Source organism: Ascidia mentula, chromosome 8 (assembly GCF_947561715.1).
Source record: "Ascidia mentula chromosome 8, kaAscMent1.1, whole genome shotgun sequence".
NCBI lineage: Eukaryota > Metazoa > Chordata > Ascidiacea > Phlebobranchia > Ascidiidae > Ascidia > Ascidia mentula.
This window is the reverse complement of record NC_138573.1, coordinates 414,047-439,369: the sequence shown is the minus strand read 5'-3', so window position 1 is coordinate 439,369 and position 25,323 is coordinate 414,047. Positions and strand designations below refer to the sequence as shown.

At 40.7% G+C, this 25,323-nt stretch overlaps 3 protein-coding genes, 1 long non-coding RNA gene and 1 pseudogene across 5 annotated transcripts; 1 reads left to right on the top strand and 4 right to left on the bottom strand.

Annotated features, from left to right (window-relative positions):
• Nucleotides 1–651: 651 nt before the first annotated feature.
• On the bottom strand, nucleotides 652–2,801 carry LOC145911199 (uncharacterized). Its single transcript, XM_082998462.1, has 2 exons — nucleotides 1,559–2,801; nucleotides 652–1,367 (listed from the first exon to the last, which is right to left on the bottom strand). Exons 1-2 carry the CDS (start codon nucleotides 1,767–1,769, stop codon nucleotides 1,162–1,164), a joined length of 417 nt encoding a protein of 138 aa, XP_082854588.1. The 5' UTR covers nucleotides 1,770–2,801; the 3' UTR covers nucleotides 652–1,161.
• Nucleotides 2,802–15,509: 12,708 nt separating this feature from the next.
• Nucleotides 15,510–16,724, bottom strand: LOC145910672 (mannose-6-phosphate isomerase pseudogene; annotated as a pseudogene).
• Nucleotides 16,725–16,968: 244 nt separating this feature from the next.
• LOC145910344 (spermine oxidase-like) lies at nucleotides 16,969–21,241 on the bottom strand. 2 transcript variants are annotated; one of them, XM_082997429.1, is made up of 7 exons: nucleotides 20,352–21,237; nucleotides 19,661–19,928; nucleotides 19,212–19,311; nucleotides 18,163–18,825; nucleotides 17,935–18,103; nucleotides 17,784–17,877; nucleotides 16,969–17,646 (listed from the first exon to the last, which is right to left on the bottom strand). In XM_082997429.1, exons 1-7 carry the CDS (start codon nucleotides 20,364–20,366, stop codon nucleotides 17,336–17,338), a joined length of 1,620 nt encoding a protein of 539 aa, XP_082853555.1. In that variant the 5' UTR covers nucleotides 20,367–21,237; the 3' UTR covers nucleotides 16,969–17,335. The 2 variants fall into 2 exon arrangements, with proteins under 2 accessions (XP_082853555.1, XP_082853554.1); XM_082997428.1 differs by having other exon boundaries at nucleotides 17,784–18,103; nucleotides 20,352–21,241.
• A 707-nt stretch (nucleotides 21,242–21,948) lies between these two features.
• LOC145911198 (mannose-6-phosphate isomerase-like) lies at nucleotides 21,949–23,632 on the bottom strand. Its single transcript, XM_082998461.1, has one exon. It carries the CDS (start codon nucleotides 23,448–23,450, stop codon nucleotides 22,236–22,238), a length of 1,215 nt encoding a protein of 404 aa, XP_082854587.1. The 5' UTR covers nucleotides 23,451–23,632; the 3' UTR covers nucleotides 21,949–22,235.
• A 290-nt stretch (nucleotides 23,633–23,922) lies between these two features.
• Nucleotides 23,923–25,083, top strand: LOC145911824 (uncharacterized). The gene is made up of 2 exons (XR_014403266.1): nucleotides 23,923–24,273; nucleotides 24,603–25,083. It is a non-coding gene; the product is annotated as an uncharacterized LOC145911824 (long non-coding RNA).
• The last annotated feature ends 240 nt before the right edge of the window (nucleotides 25,084–25,323 follow it).

Here is a 25,323-nt window from a genome sequence, read left to right as displayed (position 1 = left end):
GACGATAAAATTATTGGCTTGACGACGAGACATAACCATTGCGACGCAGGCGCCAATTTTCACTTTCAAAATAAACAACTTGTCGTGATAATGTTGCAAATTACCACCCCTCCCATTGTGTTAGCATTCAGGGCGACTGAGGAGAGTCTTAAGTTTGTGGAAATAAATTACAAGTTTCCAGTCTGACTCAACCCCAACCATGATCCCCGTAAAGCATGCGAGACAATTTCCGAAACAAAACAAAACTTTATTGTCCTCAAACGAGCTGTGTGCGTTTTACAATCTAAACTCCAAGCAATCTTCTTGTCATGGTAAATATCTTCAACTTGACGTCGTTTGTGGAGGTTCCGCATTACGCAACAAACGATATTGTTACCAACATTTGTCACATAACATCATAAGGAATTTTAATTCAATCTCAGGAATTTAATTGGTGACATTCCCAGGAAAACCTCGATGTTGGCAACCATTTTGTTTTCGCGACCATTTGTCGGCGCCTGACCAGAAAATTTTGAATAATTTAATAAAGTTTGTGCGTCAGAACTGGAAGTTATCAACCTTATAACCCACGCTCTAAAACCCTCACATATTTGCGTTCCACTAAGTCCCTGAAACTCATTTTATCTCAGCAATCTTATGAATAAAAGTGAATTTTCTTTTGCAACAATTTTTATTGGCTCAAAACTGAAATAGAACAATGCGAAGAAAGATGTACAAACACACACGTACAGTAACAAAAAAACAACAATAATAAATAGTGATCGGGAAAGAGTAAAACATTGTGAGTCGAAATCTTCTTCACTTACTTCTTCAAATTGTTTTTATGCATTAGTTAACATCGGGTTGTGTTCTCAACTTAAACTTTTAAATAAATGTGGAAACAGCAGCTGATAAACAAATGACGGGAATTTCCAAACTTACGGTGGCTCCAACGCAACAACAAATCAAATAATAAATAACAATGGAAACTCATATAATGAACGAAATACAATTCACAGTGGCTTTAAATAAACTGACGGCGGACTTATGGCCACAGGGGAACCGGGATATCAATTCCTACCGGCCGGGCAAACTATGTACACAGGATCGAAATGTTTCCTTCGATGGGCCTCTGCTTAAAACCAAAGCGCCAGGGCATTTTTGCACTCAGCGGCATGGACTCTATGGCAGCGGATTGTTAATGAACACATTGATCTCACATTCGGCTTTTCTCGAGTGACTTTTTCCCTTACATTCCCTGCTTTCCCTGTGTACCGCACACATCCACTTGAAATCCTTGGGACTACAGTCGGTTTTGCAGCATCGCGCGTACTGGTGTTGGAACGGATAAAGTATCTTGTTCGGTTTGAAGTGGGTTTTGAGAATCACTGCAAAAAAAATACTCGATAAAATTCCTGACTAAATAAAAACAAAACAATACAGGTTTTGTGGAAGTTAAAAACACTAAAAATGATTTTGCAAAAAGGGATTTATATATTTTTTCTAAAACAAAAAATACTGATTTTAAAAAAAGGCAAGTTGTAACACTGAGACTGCAAATTTCAGGTGAAACACTTACAGTGAGTTCTGTGGTATTTAAACGGGAAATTGAAGCTTGGATCTTCGCAGAACCAACGAAGGAAATTAACAGCCTCCCTTCCGCACTTTCCAGTGCCCCGTTTCCTCACAGCAATGTTAGAATTTAGAGATTTCCCTTCAAGTTGTGAAACGACGAGGAACAAAACAACGATGCTGAGAATCAGATGTTGCAGAAAACATTTGGCCGACATTCTTTAAGGATATTTTTCAGGTTGTTTGTATTTTAAACAATCAGTATCAACGCTAAGTAAAAATAATACAAAATATGTTTAATTAAAAATCCTAAATAATTCCAAAGCCTCAACAAACTATTCTCGCGTTTACTCGAATAAAAACACAAATCCGATATAAAAACATTTTATGCCGAAAAGTTCAGACCAGAACTTTCGAGATAAGAGCCTCGATGTTCGACCCCGGGCACGACACGGGCTTCTGAGTTCTCCCGGCGTCGAACTTGGCTTTTAAACTCGATTCTGGGCATTTTTTCTCCGGTCGCGTGCTCAACAAACTACCAGTATTTTGTGGCCGAGTTCTTCTCCACTGAACGGTTGTATCGCGATAATCGAGTCGGGCTTCCGTCGATCCAGGCGACCCCGAGGGCAAAAGTTGTCAACGTCGCAACGCGATTTAAGCCGCGATTATAATTCGAGATTTATACGGATATAAATAGCAGGCAATCACAGGATTGGGGTTCAATTAACGCCGATGTTTAAGGACGTCCAAGCGCGATTAGAGCGCGATTAAACATTGCTACAACCTCGCAATGCCGACGCACGCAAGGTCGTCAAAATGTTGAAGGATTATTTCCGTAATTGAACTTCCACACATCGCGACATGAGCGTCGTCCATGAGCAGGGATCAAAGATTTCAACTTCCCCTGGTATTTCGAGATTGATGTTAATTTTGGCGCCCTTCACCTCCGTCTCGTGTTTGAAGTTTGAGACGTTTTAAACTTTACGACGACCCGGTAGGCTATTTTTGTACCGCATTAAAAATTTAATTAATTTGGTTGTTGCGCTTTCAAACAAACGCCCCGTGAAGATCTTGCAACATCTACTAAAGCAAACATTTAAGGTACTTTGAAACACGACAGAGACTGCACACGACCCGACAATATTCTGGCTTCCTTCGTTCGAAAAACAACGGAGTCCAAACTTCGCATTGACATTTTGCGCCAACTGAAAACTTGACCTCCTTTTCCACACCCGCTTCAAGTTGCAACAAGGCGCTCTGACCAACCCCGGCCGAACGCATCAATATATACTCTCCTGCTTGACGTCACAGTTACATCACGCGCTTCAGCCTTCGCCTGCCGTTGGCCTGTCGGGTTCCGATTGGTCGAGTGAGTTGGGAGTGAAAGAGGCGTGGCTTTACTACGATTGACTGGAAATCTTGGAACCAACAGTGGCGTGTTATCGGTGTCACGTGGGAAGAGAAGTTTGATTAAAATGTGAGGGGGGGTCGAACAAACACAAGCAAAATCCTCGCAACCAATCAGGAAGCAGAGACAGACCAAACATAAAGGGGTTACTGCCCGCCAACGCTAATCTATCAATGGCGTGGCGCGCGCGATTTTGTGTGTCCACAGGGGCGTTAACAATGGCGGAAAATTCCTGGAAGCAAACGTAACTCTTTCGCCACATCTGATGTCGCCCGATGTACACCTCGTAGTAAGGTTTGTTGTTGTGTGGAGTGGTTTGAGGTAATCTGATCCCTTCTAACCACGTTGGGAAGGAACATGGTCGCTGGATGTGGAAACCACGTGTCACAATCACATCCTCATCTGCTTGTTGACCAAACTTTCTCCCGAGCCATCGAGGAAACGTTTTGACGGGAGTTCGAAGAAAATCGGATAAATCATGTTTATTGCCGAGTTTCAACGGAGCTTGCTACCCAACATCCTGAAACTATGTTGAATCTTAAAAATGCGACAGATCATTTCCCTCATTCAAGTTGAATGACTGTCGGTTTGTTCTCAAAATGTAATCAAATAACGGATGTACTAAACAGAACTAATGTTTTGATGGGTGATGCGGAGAACGATGATGTCCTTTCATGTCCTTTCACTGAACGAGAATAGGTGACAACCCCCCTTCTTACACTGTACACATAAATTGCAACGAGCATGGGTAAGTGGTTTGACCCAAGTATGGCCATCAGCATCGAAATTGCATTTTAAACATTCCGGCGTACGACGGGAGATTAAACAGCAAAGTGCTGACTACGTAACTATTACCTTCAATATCTGGGGTTGTTTTTAACCTTGGTGGTTGAAACCCAATGACAGGATACGAAACAATACAATTTTACTTCGGCTGCCACAGGTTGTTATTATGCGGTCTGCACACTGTTGTATCAGCGATAATTACTTGACCTTGACATGAACAGTCAGCAATTGTTGCGCGGTGCAAAACACGGTAAATCGTCAAAACCCGCATGTGCCGTATGATTAGCGCGGCCGCATTGTGGTACGGGTAGTGGAAGATAAGCGTATCTTATTTCTCGGCACAGAGCTGTGCCAAGAACCTGGCCACAGCATATCTATCAACTGCACTCGTTCGTCTAATTGCTCGGAAACAACCTGCGGAAATCTGGTCGAGACAAAAGATCTGGCAATTTAAAGCTGATGTGAAGAACCCTTGGTAAGAATATGGCTCAAGGCTGAAGAGATAAAAGCATTGTTTCGACACAATGGGGTCGTTTGTTGCGTTAAAGCTCTTGATTGATGGGTTGTTTACAAGAGCAAGGGTCTGGTAGAGGGGGAAAGGGTCTGATAGTGGGGGGCGTGTTCTAAAGTGTGGGGGGGGGGGGGGGTGGGACGTAAACAAACATTTCCCTCATCCATCATTCCGCCTTATCACCAAACGAAGCAGGTTCACGTGGAGCCCCTCCCCCTCAACACGCGGGTGGTTCGGAAAAAGTGTGAGTCACAAGGAACGATGACGCAAATTGCTCGCGGCCTGTCAGCGGGGCATCGACGCTTTCACGTCACAATCGCGGCGCTGCAAGCACACGAATCGGGCTGCGAGTTGGCATTATCGCGCAACCGGATATGGTTTGGTGGGGAGGATGATGCAACTCTTCGCAACGATGACGTTCTGCGGTTGTTATTGTTGAGTTTTCTCGCTGAGAAGACGACAAGAGTCATTGGAACTTTCGCTTAAGCAACAAGTGGTCGCTGAATACACGCACGTAGCTACTTGAAAACCCTTCCAAGCCTTCAAGGGACGTAATCTCGTCAGGAAGTTCCAGATTACCGCAAGTGAATTACTTCCACACAGAATCAACGCAAGCTCAATCTCACACGAAATTCCCCTGCTCATTACGGCGGCAAAACGAGCTTGGTTTAAATTAAAAAGTAAGATGATGGCGACCGTTCCCAACAAACCAAACACAAAAATCATAGCGAGATTTGGCAAAAAGTACGATTTCTGTGTTTGACTTCCATGTTTTTACAACAAACTTTCATTGTGTTTAGCGAAGGGTGAATGAACGTGGACAACTTGCATAGCGAACCTGCACATGTACCAGGAATTTGCACCGAGACAGAGGTTCTAACAAATGTTTCGTCGTTTCGACAATGCTGGTAGTCGCAAGATTCGATTTCCACTCAATTCGCGGGGAAAGCCTCGATTTTAAAACGAACTTTTGAATTTGATCGTAGCTCACACTGCGCGGTTGGTCTTGTGTCGTAGGAGTGATGGAAACGAAACATGAATAACAACGAGAAGGAAATAGGGAGGCAAACAAAAGCTCCAATAGTTTTGAGTATGTTTCAATGCTGCTATAGTTGGTGATAAAAAACCTTTGCACATGATGCCATGTTTATACCAGACACGTTCGCCATCAATTACAAGGTCTACGTGATTGTTGCATGTGTAAAAAGTTTGGTAAACGTGAGCTTCATAGTTGGGAGAAATTTACTTGGCGGTCAAATGGAAACCTGCATGGCCCGATGACTGGAGGCACAGAGAATCGATGGTAATTACTCATTACCAAAAACCGTAAGTGTTTTCGGCGTTTCGGTTTCACAAAGCAAATTACTGCCACATGCAATTTGATTTCTATGCGTAATTTATTCAAACAGTTCTCAGCTCAGTGACGTCACGATAGCAAACAACATCTCTGTTGCAATCCAACCTTGATCTTGTAATGATGTTGTTTCTCTATAAACAAGTGGGAAAATTTCCGGCATTTTAGTAGCAAGTAACGAACGTAGAAACCGCACCGAGAAGCATTGCTAAGTGCTGAGCGCAAACCTCCAACGCAAATGCGGGTTCGCTCCAGACGTCAGAAGCAGACGCAGTTTCGAGTTAACACCAAGTATGTTTCAATCAACTCGTTTCTGTGACGCTTTTGTTTGCGTTTGCATTTTCAATTTATGTAATCATTTGCACCAGCAGCTCTACTAACGTCCTGTTAACCATTTTACGAAATTAAATATTACAGACGTTTGCCCTTTTCGTCATGAACGTCTCATACTTTTTATTATAGTTTAGTTTATTCCGTATAATAAAAAGAAAGTAATTTTGAACGAATTATTTTCATGGTTTTTGCGGGTGAAGAGAACTAAAAAGTCTCCTGCATAGCAACCAGAACCACCGTAATTACTTTATTTCGAAGCAATAAAGTCCATTGAATTACAAACTTAAATGTAAAAGTTTACAAATGCTCTAAGTGATCAGACAATGGTTTGCCTTTTCATTGAGGAAACTATTTGTATTTGCAAATTATACCTGGCACCGGCATTCGAGAACCTTTCCTCTAGTTTGCAAATTACTTTAATTTAACTATTGCACGATTTTACCGAGAAATCGACGTAAAAAAGTGGTTTTGCAACTTTTGCATTCTTGCTTAATAACCCTGATATTGTTTGAAAGCCCGAAGTGTTTTATGTGGAGGACAATGGACGGTCGAAACACGACCGGAATTAGTTGCAATTAACCACTTACCGACCGAGGCTTGTCCCACAGATAAATTCCGACCCACCCAATATCAGTGGGTACGGAATGTAGTTTTGCATCCACGATCTAGGTAATGAACTAGACATATGACGTCAATTTACGCACAAGAATCTGACAAAAAGATACGATTTGAGTACAACATGATTCAAGCGTTGAAAACGTGAGATTTTTTCATGGAATTCTTCTCAAATTTGCCAAGAGTTTATAACAGTATGGATTCTGGTGATGTTTGTATTCCAACTGTGGGACGAAGACCACCTACAGTTTCACGGTGACCAAATTTTTGTTGTTATAAAAACAAACAGCACACTTTACTAATGTGTAAGAACCAAGAAATAATGGAAGAAATATGATAAAGCCAATGGGCAAAAACAGCAATGTGACTCGGAGGTACTTGAATAATGTGAAAATTTATTTTGACAAAATTAGAAAACAAAAATTCCTTTCTTTAGCAAAAAAAGATTATATTTTGTAATGAAACACATTTGTTGCGCAAGATATGAAACCAGGTACTGAAATCCATCAGAAATCCCATAAATAACTGAAAACTTACGTCACGCGAAAGAACGTGAGTAGGTTAAACAACATGTCACGATGGGAGTTGAAAACGAGGTTGAAGCCGCTGCTGTGGGTGGCCGTGCCCTCCACGTTTCAAGTACTGACTGTTCTAAAAAGTTCATGTGTGTGTTTCGATGATTTACAAACTAATTTAAAAGAGTCGGTAATCACAGTTGAAACTTTAGTGTCGAATTAAAGAAGTCCTTGATGACATTTTGAATCGTGAACGCCGCGAAGAGAGCAGACCCACCCAGGATGACAGAAATACGTGACTATCGTCTGGATCTGAAGTAAAGTAATCATGAAACTTTGGTGGGTGCGGGGAGCAATTAAGCTCATTCTGACCCAGAAAGATCCGGATCGGTAAAGTCACAAAAACTTCAAGTTAAAAAATCCGAATACATTCTGACATTTAAAAAGTGTCGCGTCATCGATCGCGACTCGTAATTGTCTCCACCGTGGTCTGAACTTGAAATTAGAGCCTTCAGTTCGTGTCATGCACAGAAAGTTGATAACACGATTCTTTGTTTCATGGGGAAGGTATGATGACGTATCCCTAGTGTTGTTGTGAGCTTAGCAGGTGAGAGGCCGGTTGCGAGGGTCAAGAAATTATTTCCAAGTGGATCCAACACTCAGACTTCAAGGTTTTGGTCTGCTGAGGTGATAGCCATGTATGCGCCAGACAAAGCACGCTTGTAATGAAAACCTGTCGCTGCAGTGTGTTTTTATGTGACAACATATTCAAGGAGGGTGGAGCCCTTTTCGTACCCTTATGGAGCGCCCCAGGCGGAGGGCGGCAATTCGACAGTATTGTTGGAAATGAATCAACATTCACGTTTAAGAGATTGTTGCGGTTGGTGGCAACAATATTGAACTAGAAATGCAGCTTATATGAAATCATCCATTTCTATTGTATTTTGAGTTGAATGAAAATGGTTGTTGTAAGATCACTAAAACCTTCAAATAGGAAAAAGAAGCCATAATCCCTGTAATTACTGGCGTTTACAACGACCCGATGGGTGAGATTCTCAACATCGACGATATTCGAGAATCGCCACCTGCACTGTTTTATTTTGAGAGTTAATTTAAATCTCGTGATTATCGCGATTTTGAGATTACGATACCCACTTCTCACCACAAACACTCGATAGGAAAGCACCAGATGGTGAGTCAGCATCTGAGGTTGCAACAGAAGCAAACGAAACCATGACTAGACACTTTTGATTGTTATCTTTCCGGATGAGAAAATTCCAGAATATCGATAAGCTGATAAGAATCGCGAACAGTTCGTCGTTAGTTTTGGGAACTTTGAATAATTCACCGGTGACTCGACATCGAACAACATGTCGATGACATCATCGTGATCAATGAAGCGTGGAATGATTTATCGCACATTATCATCTGACACACGAACGTTGTTACCAACAAAACAACTCATGTTCATTGGAAATTGTGTACATGTTTGTAGTAAATATAACTCTTGATTTGGCGTTGGTAGTTTTTAGGCATGATATTAAATTGAATTTAACAAGCAAAATATGATAATGGAGCTACATGCACTGCACACTGTTTTCACCTTTCTGTTCTCATTCGTGTAGCTGGTGTTGACCACACAGAACACAAGGCAATTTGCCAAACTACAAGCTGAATATATTCACACGCCCAACAGCACGTACATTATACGTGGGGATAAGGAATATCAGATCTAATGACGCGTTCTGTTTATTTTCGGCAAGCTTCTCCTCAGCGGGCGGCGATTGTTCAATTATTATTAGCAGATAAAGCAATAAGATAACAGAATCGTGATGTCGTCAATTCTAATCCATTGTTTGGAAAACTAAGGAGGCAAGCCACGGAGTATCAAACTACCACATGTACGTGGCGGCATGGATTGCAGAAACACCCCCTGCTTCGAGAACTTCACCAAATTAAGCTGAATATTTTGCCGATTTTAAGTTGTTGGTTCACATAATGTTGAATGTTAAGTTGTGTTGGTAATTTTCTCATAACGTGCAAGAGAATGCGCGTCTAGTCGCGTTGCGAATCCACATAAACATAATTACTCGATCCTCGGCAATCCACGAAATGTATCGATTTTTCCTGGAACTTTTGTTAACGAGACAAACCAACTTTTTCGCCAAAAGACAATCGTGCGCCAACGAAATTCAACCTCACGATTTTCCCAGAAATATTTACCTCAAACCTTGAGGGGGTCTTCTGGATGTATTTTCCAAAGGATTTCGATCAAACATACTTTCCAATACACTTGTTGAATTGTTTGCCTTTGTACACAATTCAGCAAGTATATAAAATACATTCATAATTGCTTCGTGAAAGTAAGCAGGTTTGGTGCAGCAACTTTGTGTTGAAACATGGGTTTGTCATTAAAACACTAAGTGTGTTGATTGCTGCGCTTGCATAAAGTCGTGCACTGGACCGGAAGAATTGAGAACAATATACAAACACGCACGAAGCTCGCTAAGATTAGAAAGATCCTGATCTTGTGTTCGAAGTGACAAGCTCTCCATCCACAGCAGCCGCAAGTAATTGTTGAACCAATCGATCGTGACCTCTTCCACGCACGTAAATAAACTCTGCGTTAGATCTAAAGTCGATGGGCTGCCGAAGGTGGTCGTGTGTGGGTTATTTGAGGTCACGTCGAGGCAACTTGCGGTCACAAGTAGAGTTTGCAGCAAGATGTCGGCAATTGCGGCAAACCCTCTGGATGGATGAAATAATATCCCACCCATGTATGCAGTCGACGACACCACGTGCGTTCAAAAACTTTAGTGTTTGAAATATTTTAGAAGTCGCATCTTCGCAACAATGAATTTGTTTGAACTTTCACTTTGAACCTTTCCACTTCTGAACTTCGCGTGGCGACACCACCGCCGTGCCTTCATTACGTCACAGTGGGCTGTATAGTGTCAAGAAATCTTGTAAATGAGCGTGGAGAAACCGCTATTTTGTTTCACATCCGTGTACCGCGGGTGGTAGACACAGGAGAAGATACAAAAACATTCAATACTGAAACAACAGGAATACTTCCAATGTGATTTTACTAAAAGCAAGGTCGGATCGACTGAGATTGGGAGGAATGATTCCCCCAGAGTGACTCTTAATGTAAACTCATTTCAGGGGGTTTTACAACAACTCTGGATATTTAAAAAATGCAAAAATTTAATTACGTATTTTAAAACTTTGTTTTTGTGGAATGGAATTCGTTTGGTCATCGAAGCGTAAAAAACAAAATATTTTAAATATTTAACGCAGAAGTCACATGACAAAACAGGAAAACTTAGATTTAGGTCAGCTTGGCTGGGAACCTAACAATTAATTTTAAAATAATGTTGTGGTAAAATATGAAAGCCTCGCCGTCCAAGTCAGATGTAGAAATGGCGCCTACTTTCCAACGAAACACGTGGACATTCGTTAAATTCAAGCAAATTTGGTGTTGATCTCCTGCATGTGTTCGGTGCACCTGCTACAAGGAACGTCTACCGCGTCGATTCCATTGTGATACAAAATCGATTCGTTCGAAGCACACTTTGTGACGTCATTGGGCGATGGACAAGCCGTTGTGTGCGTCATTCCACAATTGGTTCCTGCAGGTTTGGGGGCGTTTGTCGTGTATATGATGTCACAATGCGCTTGATTGTCATATTCCCGATTATTGTGCGCGTTTTGTTGCTGTCAAAAAGATACCAGTAACCTTACAGATATTGTGAGTGGCCGCCCAACCACAGATTGTATGACGTGCATTCATCAAATCGATCCATTCTCGTTCCTAGTTGAATTTAAACACGTAACCAAGAATGAAGAAACTTTAATTATCAGTTCGAGGTTTCTACCCAACAAATTAAAACAAAAATTTTCTTAATCTCAGTTGATTTTTTTGGGAGAAATTGCTGCATCCCATTAAATTCTTGATACTATTAAGTTTCGTGGACAATTTTATATGCAAAAATCCCTCCTTTGTGGATCCTAATTGAAGGCAATTAAGCTTGTAAAGTTATGTCCGACGCAAAAACCACCCACGAAATCCAAAGGAGAAATTTGAAGAGAGGAAAAAATAGCCCACAGGAAAAATTCCAACAAATTCTAAAATCTTAAGCTAACGGAGAACCAAAGACATAAGAAATATGTTTGTTGTTGTTCCTTAAATTTTATGCCAAGTCTTTATGTTTAACGGGAATCTCAGCATCTCACAACTCAACTGAAACTGTGGAAAATATTTTGATGACACAGACATGGTCGTAACCAGTATGTGTAATAATCATTGAGCAAAACTAATTCTGACAAAGTAAATTGCGGGGTGTTTTCGTTTGGCATTATTAAACCGGTGTGTGCTATTTTTCTCAAGTGAAACATAATTGTGGCAAGTTGGATTCTTTTGAGCGACAAATTTCTACGAAATCGCGGTTTTAAGAAAAGTCCGGACGTTCGATTACACGTTCGACACCTTCCAACAACAGGAGTGGCGACAATTGGTATCAAGCAGCGAAATCGCGCGCGTTTGGCCTTACACGTGCAGCGATAAAGGTGCAGCGTTCGATAATTGTGAGTGGGACCGAGGGCGGTCAGTTGTCACAAGCCGATCAATTAAACGTGTTAATATTGAAGCGCCGAGCAGTCTTTATTATGGAGATTAGCGAGTGTCTGTGTGGCTGATTGCCGCGCCAAGGCCATCAAGAACCCTCCACCTTCAAGAGGCCAACAATCGTCCACTGAGCGATTGATGTAGAGGTGCAAGGTCAAACGTCATTCCGAGTTGCGATACAATGTCTTCTGACGTTGGCACTTTGTCAGTTACGCCCACCGCTTACAACCGCACCCTGCCAACTTTTCGATTACGTCATTCACTAAGTTGTGACAACTTCAGTGGAGCAATATTGTAGTGGTGCCACAAGAGATTTTCCTACGAATCTAGCGATTGCTCGAAGAACACAACAGATCTAAACGGACACAATTTTTCACCATGCAACCGATCTGGTAAAATTTGACTCAACAGCACCGTCTGGTGGACACAACGAGCTCGACGACATTGCAGCAAATTTGAAGTTCTATATGTTGTACTGTATGAAATTAATGCCACAATAACAAAATAGAAAGTATGCGTATTCGACTACACACGTTAAACCAACTGCAAAGTACAAAATATAATACCGAGCTGACTGCATTTGATTTTCTGCAAGGCAGGAAGTAAAACGGAATAGAATAATTGCGGGTTTTATGAAACGGTTGCGAATCAACGACAAACCAGCTTCAAAATCTAAGGTACACAAAAATTAAAAGTACATTACGACATCGAGATATTTAATTTCGGGTGACACGTGATATTGTAACCTTTCGCCAATGCATGAAATTCCCCACTAACGAAGAAATGCGGGGGTGTGCTAAACGTATTCACACCCTGACTTTTCAAATAATCACAAAATTAATTAGTTCGGACAAGCAATTTTTGGCAATTAGCTAAATACCGAACATCTGCTCGTGGTAAATTAAATCCTATTTGACCTTCTAGATTTAATTTACTTTTCCCACAAACACCAAATTCGACCTATGCAGAAACTAGCAGACTCAACATTACAGCATAACTTGACCTTTTCAAAAGGTCAGGACAGTAGCTAGCAAGTTATGCAGCATAAAGACCTTTCATTAACTGCCCACAAACTTGCAGCTTTATTGCCAATGCATCACTATTTCAAATAGTTTATCTACTTCAATACAAATCACATTGTCAAAATCTTGTAGCTTTGACACAAACCGTATAATCACTCAAATAACGCACATCAACACGGCTACGCTTGTAGTGTTTGTGGAATTATTTCCAACAAATGATGAAAACAAAAGGCATTATTTAAAACAAAAGAAACCGAAAACATACCTGTTTAATATGGGGTCTTCATACGAAGCTTTCTCAGCCATATCTTCTCATATCTGCAATAATCCTTGCCACTTTTCAGCAAACAAATAACCTGGCAACATCAGTATGTGAGGTGAAGTTTGCGCAGAAGGTGCATCTGTGGCAAGCAATCAACGCTTTATTATAAAAACGTGCTGTTTGTTGCATGGCGTCGTTGCCAAAGGCTTGAAAGACTTTTCCGGATAAACTGCGCTATTAAGAAGAATTCCAATATTCATGGAATCGAAGCAATTGCAAATAAAATGTTCTTTTTCTAAACAGTTCAACAATGTAGTAGCCTCAGAGCAGCCTGTACGCCAGTAAAACTTTTTTCAAGAGATTTTATTACGTTAAATTTTTTATGAACTAAGCTGTTTTTGTGTGGCGCACTACAAAGTGTATTCGATAATTTCAAACTTTGCCATTCAAAATTTTAACCGATTTGTGGAACTGGAGTTAATGATATCTTGAGTAACAGCAAAGCATCGACTTGTGGATACGCTTGAGTAAAGTCACAGTTTTTTGTGTTACTAAATTTATTTCGTGGTTCCCAGATGTTCAACTGCAACACCCAAATTTTTAGGCATACACATTTTACCTAAATAATCATTTTGGTCGCTCGAGGTTGGGAACCGGGGTTATTTAAAAGATTGCAGGTTGTTCAAAAAGGCAATAGAGAAAAGTAAAAGTGCTTAGAATGTCCAGGATATCGGAAATTATATTTTGTTGCAGTAAATCCACGTGAATTTGAGGTTTTCAAATGGATTGTAATGATGTACTTAATCACTAAAGAAGTTCACCACTTTTGTGTAATAAAAGAAACCAAAAAAACGCGCCATTGCAAAACAATTCCTTGAATGTGTCTTGAATCATAATGAAAGGGTTTTGGGTCTCAGGTATCGGTCAACGTGACTGACATAAATCCATTAGAGATTGCGCTTTATCAGATATGGCAAGTTTAACGTTCCTGGAATGGCAGCAACATACTGCAAAGTGTATCACATTACACCAGAGGTGATAAACAAAGGTCACGTTCGCCAAATTCAGAACGCGCTCGACGGATAATGGCACTCGTAAAACTTTACGCTATGTTTAGCCTGTGTTAAGTTACTTTAGCCTTTTCGTTCTGTTTTTTTCACTTACAAATGTTTGAGAAATAACGCATTAATGTGCCTGCGGCGGAGTATTGCAAACGGTTTCCAGTCGATCCTTTCGATCGGGTCAATTTTAGCTAAATCCTCACACCATGGTTGCATTTTTTGGATTAATAACAAGTACTCCAGTCGGGGGTAATATGTGAGATATAACAATCAACTCTGATAATCGCATGAACACTCGGCTTTCAAGTTTTGTATCAACACGTGTGTTTCTCCGAGTTCAACAGTTCAAGCTTCTTTTTTTTACTTCCTTTGTTGTTAATTTTTTTAAACAGAACGAATTGCGTCGTTTTTACGCTTGACCTTCGATTACCACCTATGACCTTGAGGCAAGTGTACTGATTTGGGGGGCTTGCGTATATATACGACCAACGAACGGTTAGAGTTAAGTACACCTATATGTGCAAAAGAGCTTTTATAATCATTGAAAGCTGCAGATAGGATGTAAACACAGTTTTGCCTCTGATGTTTGGTTCCCAGTTGGCCCGAGTGCCTGCTAGCGTAAAAGCTACACATCATCTGATGATGGCGGTGAAACAGTTGTTATGTTCCAGAATGACGCACGAATTTCTTTGCTGATATCGGCGTGGCCAGGAAAAATGGTTTGTTGCCATTTTTGCGCCTAGTCGGTTTCTGTCTTATTGGGCGATGTTTGACATTTCAAAATTATCTTCATACAATACTGTTGTACCGGAATAGGCGGTTTGCGATGGAATAATTATTACCGCCAATTATTGTATTAGAGTTTTAAAACTAATCTGGATCAGCTTATAGTACCGAGGTGCCCTGATAAGCTGTCGTCCATATTTCATTGATCGGTTCAATATTGCGAATTGCTCCCCGCATAAATTTGACATACTGCTAATGTGTTAATTATTGCTGGTGTATATTTTGACGAAGTATGTAAATGCAAATTCTACCAATTACGAGAAATTGACTGAAAGGATACAGCGTATCGGAATATGTCGGCAGTAACACGTATCATATTTCATGTTGTATAGAATGTTATGGTTGCGTTGTCTCGCCATATTGCAGCGTCGCATTATAACCTCCAGCTAACTCTCCACCGGAAATCCCGTTTGCGAATTCTCTAAAACTAAGTAATTGTTGTTGTTTTGATTGTCTTCTTGTGTTTGATAGTTTGCTATTGCATCCTGAAGTGTAAATATTAAGGTTTCCAGAAGTCTTGCTTTTAACAGTGTGTATAGAGTTAATCTTATGTACTACGTTTAGGTAACTTTCACTATACGCCCAGGAACAATGGTTGAAACAGGAAATATATCGTCTATATGGACGAACACAAATATCATAGAGTGGATCTCCATTCGGCACGTTGAAGCAAAGTAGTTAAATAATACAAGTTGCTTGATAGGCAAGAACATCACTTCTTGTACGCACAACAACTTGCTCATTAGCAGGAATAAATAACTTGCACCCACGTGAGAGTAGGATTCCTTTATCCAACTCCTCCGCCTCCCCAGCAACCACCAACACGATGCTCGCACATTCTTGTTCGGGCAAACTGTACATTTCTCTGCTTGCAGGGATCATAAACCGAACCACAGCAAAATCATCAATTGGAGGATTGTACATCGCGCGTGAGTCATCGACACAAACTGGATGAAATTTGTAATAATCGGGCCCGGCTGCATAAGAACTGACCATGTAACAAAATGTGTTTTTATCCGAATACTTGTTGGTCAATCCAGCTCTTACCACGTTGTCAGAGCAAGCCATGCATTCTATGCAGTCTCCCGATAGATAAGCGTGGGGAACATTGGCGGCGAGGAATATTGCTTCACCAGGTTGTAGGAAAATGTGGTTGAGGAAATACATTAAGAAACAACCAACATCGTTCGGATATTCTGAGTAAAGTTTTAAAAGCAGTTCCCCTTTAACACTGGTGAGATCTGACTTTTGATCTCTCATCTTAATCACCCGGTTCACCAATTGATTCAGTTGTTGTTCTCTAACAATTTTTTCACACAAAATAATTTTTGCAAAACAATCCTTTAAAGCAGCATTTTCATTATTTTCCTTTGGTCTGTGTTCAATTTTAAGTTTAGTGACCAAATCCTCGCCAACAACAGATGCCAGTTCAGGTACAACATCAAAAAAATCTAAAATTTCCTTAACAGGTCGGAAACCGCACAAAGCTTCAAACTGCGTCAGAGCTATGGCCATCTCCGGTTTGTGGTTGGGATCTTTGTAAACTTCAGGCATTTCTCGGTGCAATTTCGCGGCCAGCTCCTTGTCGGGATGTGCTTGAATGCAAAGCGCCTTGTTGATACTCAATACCTTGAACAGGAATGGGAGAGTCCCAAATTGCTTTGTTACTTTTTCTCCAAGGGCGGTTGGATTTTCCTGCAGATATTTCTGCAACAGTTTCCCGTCTTCCATAGTGCTTGGGGCTTTAGGGTGAATTCCCATCCACAATTCAGCATATGGTACATTTTCTTGTATGCTGCCAGAACAATGCAACTTGGCTACAACACTGTCTGTCCCAACCTTACCCCAGTCATTGTTCGTCACTGCGCCGTTTATTTTAAATATTGCTGACATGCCTTTGTGTAAACAGCAACTTGGAAGTACTGTCTGCAACCAGTCGTCGCAACAATTACTTTGAGCCTGGGAAACTATCAACATCCGTCAGAGGAAACACGCACTTGTCTGTCGACGCCAGCTTGCGGGTTGTTGCGAAAGTTAATTTTTTGTCATATTTCTTAACTTTTTGTGGTATTTCTCAACGTTTTTGAGTGCCACAAAAAAATGCTAATTCCAATACCAGTCAGCTTAAATCCATAAATCTCTTTCCAACTTGTTTTTATTTAAAGCGAGAATAATAGAAAAAATTAAATGAAACACTGTTACGAATATTATGCAAAACGAGCACATCTTACCTACAGTTCATGACCTTGAAGAATTTTCACAATAAATTGTTATAATAGCAGCAAATCACGGTAAACAACAATATTAAAAATGTTTTAAATTATTTTGGGTTCGTAGAGAAGCAGAAACATTTGATCAGAACATAATCTTGCACAATTGTGTTTTTACCACATTTTTCCCCCAAACACTTTGTTTTTTTTAATCGCTCTTCGGCCTCCCATTAAAAGCAGATAAATTATTTCAGCAATTTTCCAAAATAAGTCAACCCAAGTGACTAAACAAAGTCAAGCGTTGACTTTCGTCACGGCGACACCGTTATACAATCCCATATAATGACGTAACAATCGATCCGCTTCGCGTTCTCCTGACAAAACAGCGCCGTGAGCAGTTCCAAAATAACTTCTTGAGGTTCCTTCCCCAGCGAACAGAAGCTGGAATGGTTGCTCGGGGTAACTGTTGCCAGGCAACGGTTCGGCCATAATATCGATGTCCTCCCCGAAGGAGTTCGGATTAAGTGAAATATAAGAACCGCGCGCGAAGCGGTCCAACCCCCACCTGGTCACGTGGGTTGAGGATGGCTTGGGAACGTGAGAACCTGGAGGTGACGTTAATGTTAAATAAACAAAAAAACTCTTAAAAGTGAGGCGTTTATAAAAAACATACACGCTTTCAACTTAACAATTAGTTAACATTACACGGGCTTATCTGAATGTTCTGGCTGAGCATTTTTACCGACAAACTTTCTCAAGATCTCCGTCAGTTTGGATCCGACTTCTTCATCCGTCAAATTTTCAACTTCTTTCGCGTGTTTTCCGCAAAGCCACGTCTGAAAAGTCGGCATTCCAAAGTAAATCATATCAACCAACCAACCAACACCACTTACCTCCAACCATGGGGATTCCCCGTCTCCCCGGGCTATCAGATATACTACATCACGTGACCAGTGATTCTCTGTGACGTCATCCCACAGAAGACCGATGGAGGAATGGTCGGGTGACCAGAAAGGTTTGTCGTAGAGCAGGGCTATTTTGTCGACCACGTCAAAAGTTATTCTGAGTGAATAAGGAGTTGAGCGAATACTCTGCACTCTGCACTCAACACAATGCTTTACCTTCTGCATGAACTCATCTTGTCATCCGGAAGTGACGGAGTGAAAAGAGTGGTACTCAAATCTCGGATGCACCCAAGCGGAGCGGTCACGATCACGTGATCGGCTTGTACAATTTCCGTCTTTCCGCTAGCGGCGCACTTATACACGACCTTGACCGGTTTACATCGTGCGTTACCACGGCAACCGCCAGGAGACCACTCAATTCGCTCGACGACGCTATTGAGTCGAATCGCACTTCGGGGGATTCCCCGTAGTAAAGGTTTTAGTATTTCGCTGTAACCGTTGGGTAATGTTGCGTCACATCCGGCCAGAGGGAGGTATTCGGCGAAACCGTGGACAGCGCAACTCCTCAGGTCTCCCGTCCCTGCGTCCTGACATTCCTTCTGGTAACAAACACTAAGTGCCGACACTAAGAGGCGCCTTTTCTCCTCATCGCATCCCTCCAGGATCAGCTCCTCCCACTTCTCCTCCAGGTAGTGATGAAGATTCCTCCAACTCATCCTCCTCATCTGCTCCCGTTCCTCCTCGGAGGGGAGAGCAACTTCATCTATTATGTCACAGTGGGTTTTGTACGCATCCACTACCAGTGTGACGTCATCGGCGGTTAGTTTTTCCCCGTTCTGTTTGTGCCAGGAACAGTTTTTGATTTTCTCCAAGTAATTCCTGCGAGTATTTTCTCATTAGTGATGAGTAAGGGATTTGCACACGGCACTACTTGTGTGGTCGAACCTCCAAGATCTAATTCAGATTTGAATGAGAAACTGATGATGATTACGGGAAGGAAGCGAAACCGGTTTTTCTAAACCAGCTGACATGCGAGGTTTGTTGCTTCGTATAGAAATACACAAAACACTTACAGTAAATTTGATGTCGCACAGATAAAGATAATTCCGAACAGAGGGCAACATTCATGAGCTAATCTCATCCCGATATACACCACCTATGCCTAGATGACCTTGGCCCTAATGTATATATGACAGCGCGCAGGAATTTAGCGGCAAAACAAACAAATATCGCGACAACAGTACATGTAACGTCACAGTGCAAACCATTCTTTGTGAACAGAACCCGTTTGTTTTGCAAGCGAAGAAATGGGATTTCCCTCCGTGCCGTGTATCCAAGAAGCCCCTTCCTCAATTCGTCGGTCCCCTGCAAAGTTGTCGAATGTTTTTATAAACGTGACGAGAATCGAGTGCGTGTGCAGTAGAGTTGAGTCCGGGTAAACACGCATGATGACATCGCAGTTCGTACCCACACATACTGTGCATAGGAAACGACCACCAAAAAATAACTTGCAACCACATTTGTTTAGAAGTTGTGTGAAATGAGCGATTTTGTAAAAAGGAACCAACTTAAAACCAATCCGTGTATTTCGTATGTAGGTCGACAATTGTTTGCTCATAACCTCGTTTAAGTAGTTTGATTGATCTGTATGGCAGATACTCAAACCGCTTCTCACACATTCATGCACACACGTACACTAATTAAAACAAGTTACCTATTTGAAGTGTTGATATTCTTCCGCCAGTTCGGTTTCTACCTTCCAGTACGACAAGGTCTGCAATTCCGTTCCCAGCTAGTCTCGCAGCAGCTGCCAACCCACTTGCCCCAGCCCCAACCACAACCACAGTAGGAGGATTGGTCGAAAACATGGCGGTGCTTAAACTTCTACTCTCCTCTGCTCTCCAGCCATATGCTAAGATGCGCTCTTTCAAACGGAAGCCGTGTGCCCGCAACAATGGTGGCGATGCAACAGACAGAAATGCCTGCAACAACAACAGCAGCACTTTGGTCAAAATGATTTGTCAGCAAATAATTCATGCGCTCACAGCAAACATTGCATCGTCATGCAGGCGACCTTTCTCTATTTCCTTGTGCTGTAGTTTAACAATGGCACAATTTTTAAAAAGAACAACAGCTGGTCGAGGGTTTGTATACACTCATTTCCGTTTGTCGTGTTATTGTTACGCAATTGTTGTCACGTTGGCGAAACAACGACTATATATTCTTTTATTAGGAGTTAGAAACGAGCCAACTGTGCACTAAGCGAACTAAAGTTTAAAGTTTAAAAACATTTATTACCGAGGAAGTTTTGTAAACGAAAAAAAAATCACACGTTTACCGTTCAACTCTATCCACTATAGCATTTACAAGAATATTAACTAAGTAAAAACGGAATCAACGCCCACCTTAAAATGAAACATGTTACAGGAGCGATTGCTTCCACTGGAGCACACTGAAATGTTATCACTCACTCAAAAATGAGTGAGTCAGAATCAGAGTCAGAGGTGAATCCCAATTACCTTCAACCTACAGTACCATCTATAACTACCTGGCCCTACAACTCAAATCCCTTTCCTGGCTCAGACGGTTTATTTTTTTGGCTAATTTTGGCGAAAAAATAATGAAACCATTTGTTTTCTACGTCAGTCCCTTTTCCAGTTGCATTTACTTCTGCTCATGTACACGTCATCACCCAAATGTTTGAAGCAGTATTATTGCACGTAACATTATTGCACGGGAGCACGTAATCGACATGGTTGGGCGCCGTGAAAAAAACAATCCACTCCAACTAAAAACGTCACGTTCCGAACTATCGACTACCTTTTTCAACAGGGTTTTCAACAGGGTTTTGACAGTGAGGCCGAAGATAGCATCTGTCTACGTCGCCATTGAACGAAACTCAAACCCTGTCGGATTTTGGCATCGCTGGCGATTCTAAAAACCACATTTTGCCTCCGGTACTACAGTGCGTTGACGACCAACTTCAAACCAACCAAGATCGGTTTATTTACGTGGGACGAACTGTGTCTGACATGACTACATTGTTACACACAAAAGCCTCCACCCGCCTGTGAATATATTCCTATATTTTTTCATCCTTAACCTGTTGGGGGCGAAGAAATTCTGTTTTGCCAACGAATAGAAAATATCTCCACTGACCAAAATACACACTTCCTTCTCCGGAATTGTTTTGTGAGAAACCAATTCCACGGTATATTTGGCGGGGAGGCAGTTTTTGGTTATTGAGAAAATCGCCTAAGGCTCGTTTCACTCCACAGCAAAGTCGCTTAATTCATCTTAAATCCCTTCAACTACTTTCCACAAGAAACGGCAAAACCGTAAGAAGTCGTTGAAGTAAATGGAATGTGAGAAAACCACAAACCTTTTACAATCACACTGGAACACAGATGAGTTTCGTGGTTAGTTCGTGTTGGGAGGTCTGTAGTGGTTGCCTTTTGCGCCATGACTCGGAAACCACTAGAACGCAGTGTGCCATGTTTGCAGAAATGTGAATGGCGTTGCGTGTCAACGCTTTTGTGTGTAACAATGTAGTCATTTAATTTTATCAAATAGAATGCTTTGTTCGAGCTGGTAAAACACTAAGCGCAACCCTGACTAATCACATCGCGCAAACTCTATAACTTTCATCAATGCGCTAGATGGAAACGATTGTAATCATGTAAAAGTTGCTTAATACTGCATATGGCCTGTAGTTAAACTCCAACGCACACTTCCAGCCAATTCCCTTTCTCACAGTGCAACACGTGTCACGTGACCTATAAAACATGGACTCCAATATGCGGAAATAATTTTGCGGTGAACTTGACCGAGAATTTGTTCTTGTTTTCATCACGCGTTGGTGCAAAATCAACACACGGAATTGTGTAAACGATGTCTTACAATGGTCTACGTTCTGGACTTACACCACTTTCACCTTCCAGCACCACTTTCATCTTCCACTATCACCACTTTATTGTTTTGCACATATAAAGTTTTGGAGGGGAAATGCTTTATTCCACCAGAAGACAACTCAATGGATACAAAATAAGCAATATGTTAAACTGACATATGGATGCACTTGACATATAAAGGAAAAAAGTTGAACAAAAAATAAATGTAGAAAATAACTGCACTTGAAATAAACAAAAATATTCTCCAAGAATTTGGTACCTTAATGAAAACAGAATTTTTTACACAAACCCAATTTTAAAAAAAATGCACTTACATTACACACTGCCTATAATATATATGATCAAGCAGCAAGGTTTTAATACAGCAAAAAGCAGCAACTAGAAAATACAAGTAGCTTGGTAGGCAAGGACATCACTGCTTGCTGCAACTGTAACAGTTTCATAAGCTGGAATAAACAAAATACTTCCACTTTTAAGGTGAATGCCTGAAGTTTCTGTGGCATCACCAGACACAACTAGAAGAATACTGGCACAATCTCGCTTACGCAAACTGTAACTTTTTGTACTTGCTGGAATTTTGAGGCAAACAACAGCAAAATCATCCACAGGTGGATTGTACTCTGTTTCGAATGGGTCATCTGTGGTGACTGGTTTGAACTTCTGTTGTTCAATACTCGATGGTAGGTACTCCAACATACCACATAAGGTTGATGCATCCACAAGCTTTGGGGTCAATCCAGCTCTTACCACATTGTCAGAGCAAGCCATGCATTCTATGCAGTCTCCCGATAGATAAGCGTGGGGAACATTGGCGGCGAGGAATATTGCTTCACCAGGTTGTAGGAAAATATGGTTGAGAAAATAAATAACAAAACAACCAACATCTCCAGGGAAATTGGAATTTAATCTCAGAAGCAGTTCCCCATTAACACTTGTAAGATCTGACTTTTGATCTCTCATCTTAATCACCCGGTTCACCAACTGGTTCAGTTGTTGTTCTCTAACAATTTTTTCACACAAAATAACTTTTGCAAAACAATCCTTTAAAGCAGTACTTTCATTATTTTCCTTTGGTCTGTGTTCGTTTTTAAGTTTAGTGACCAAATCCTCGCCAACCACTGCTGCCAGTTCAGGTACAACATCAAAAAAATCCAAAATTTCCTTCACAGGTCGGAATCCGCACAAAGCTTCAAACTGTGTCAGAGCTATGGCCATCTCCGGTTTGTGGTTGGGGTCTTTGTAAACTTCAGGCATTTCTTGGTGCAATTTCGCGGCCAGCTCCTTGTCGGGATGGGCTTGAATTGACAAAGATTTTGCAACACTTAAAACTTTAAATAAGTATGGAAGAGTTCCAAACCGTTTTACCAATTTTTCACCAAGGGCATCCACATTTTCTTCAATATAATCTGCAAGGGATTTTCCATCATGGATAGTACTCGGAGCTTTGGGATGAATTCCCATCCATAGTTCAGCATAAGGTTTACTTTGATCAATACTTTGTAAACAGCACAACCTTGCAACTGCACTCTCACTTGCATTCTTTCCCCATGCATAATTCTGCACAGCTCCCTTAATTTTAAGCACTGGTGACATATTCAAATTTATACCACTTATTCAGAAACCCTAAATTTATGTAAAATTAACGATGATTTTGTGTAAGCCAAACACGTGAGTATTCGACGTTTTATAAATGTGCATAACATAGTAAATTACCTAATACTACACTTTTTGCTCCACAAGTCAGAAAAAAATCTTTCAAGCAATTTTCGTTGCATAACTTTGCGAAAAGAAACTTGCCACATCATGAAAACACCCACAAAAAAACAACCAATAACAACGCGTCACGCATGACAAGATTGTTTTACGGTAGAGTAGTTTTAAACATTTGTTAATTCGCGAATACTCAATTCATCGTAAATTTTAAGTTAGATTATTTCACATTCTTTTAATATAGAAGATACCGTCACGCGCCAATGATTTTCTATTGTGATGCAACAAAGCTTTTCGCCAAATGGTCTGGGGCGTCTTTCATTTGTTCACTGGGGCGTGTATCGCATTTACTTCAGTTCGAGCGAGGTTGAAAGGCTTTATAACATGGGGGCACTGGGTTTCATCGGATAGCGGAATTATGATTATTGTCATTCTGTCTCTGTAGGCTTAGTGGATGGTTACGAACGTATATGCATATAAGGAGGCCAAAGAGGTTCATATGTAATGTATAGCACACAACATGAAAGTTTTAGACGGCTGTACAGAAAGCTATAGCAGTTATTGAAAACGTTTTTTCTATTTTGAAAGGTGGTGATAGACATTTTAGTCACAATAGTGTTTTTCAAACCAAACAGAATGACTCATTGTGTAAAGTCGAGCTTGCTACTAGGAATGGTGTTGCTTCTACTCATCTTCGTACATGAAGGTAACATCTACTAATACATGTTATTATGCTATGAACCATACGCATCGAACATCATCCAGACCCACGTATTGTGTTTATATATTATGATAATTAAATTTAGACATACAAAAAAATTCACTTTAGACTCCATCTTCCTAAACAGAGACAAAATTACAAACTATTTGAGTGCGTGGATTTATGGTTTTATATCAATAATGACATTCTGATTGTTATTTGTCACACTTTATGACGTCATAGTCCACAACAGCGTCAACTTTTAATTTCAGAATTTATTTTTAAATTGTGATCGGGCGCCGATCAAGATCAAATTATTAAATGTTGTTTTTTAGGAGATTCAAATGATGGCAAGCTTCGGTACCACCTAAGTATTGACAAGGACTGTGATGACGACTGCAAGGCAAAAGTACAGGAAAATTTGCGAAATGCTCTTGGTGGAGACGTTAAAGTGGAAGTGGAAGATTACAATCCGAACTTTAAACACAGCGACCTTTAACCTTTTAAATCTATATTATTTTTCTTGTATGTTGTCCTTTTTTCCAATTGTAGATATTAAAAATTCTTCAATATTGTTAATTTAGTGAGTAATTCTTGCAACACCTGCTTTGTTCTTTTGGCAGAATAAAATGTCGGTTTTTAATCCGGTAGATTAACGTTGAAACACTTTCACGCAATCCATGGGTTTAATGGCATATGGACAAACGGTTGACGAATATTCGCATTGATTTTTACAAAACCTAATGCGATTATGTACTGCCCTTTGTATGTCGTTCTACGTTACAAGGAAGACGTGTGCAATACAAAACTGCGGTTGCATAATTGCAAACGTGTGTTTGTTTTTATCTTTTTGAAATATTTTAAGAAAACAGTTCACTTACCCATGGTTCGAGAACTAGTTGACGTGTTTGTTACGTCACAAATCATTTTTAAACCAAGAAGTTTGTTAAATTCCAAACCCAGTTAGCGTTCATTCCAAGTTAGTTGACATAATTACCTTTTGTGGTTGAATGCTGCTGTGGAGATTTGGAATCACTGGTAACTTTTATTCCGCTT

What these genes read in the sequence shown, in the direction of transcription:
- LOC145911199 (XM_082998462.1), bottom strand. Translation starts at nt 1,769, where the DNA reads ATGTCGGCCAAATGTTTTCTGCAACATCTGATTCTCAGCATCGTTGTT. An exon ending in TAAATACCACAGAACTCACT is followed by an intron (nt 1,368 to 1,558) that starts GTAAGTGTTTCA and finishes TTTTTTTTGCAG; the next exon opens with TGATTCTCAAAACCCACTTC.
- LOC145910344 (XM_082997428.1), bottom strand. An exon ending in AAGATGAGTTCATGCAGAAG is followed by an intron (nt 18,104 to 18,162) that starts GTAAAGCATTGT and finishes TTATTCACTCAG; the next exon opens with AATAACTTTTGACGTGGTCG. An exon ending in GATCTTGAGAAAGTTTGTCG is followed by an intron (nt 17,647 to 17,783) that starts GTAAAAATGCTC and finishes CGTCACCTCCAG; the next exon opens with GTTCTCACGTTCCCAAGCCA.
- LOC145911198 (XM_082998461.1), bottom strand. Translation starts at nt 23,450, where the DNA reads ATGTCACCAGTGCTTAAAATTAAGGGAGCTGTGCAGAATTATGCATGG.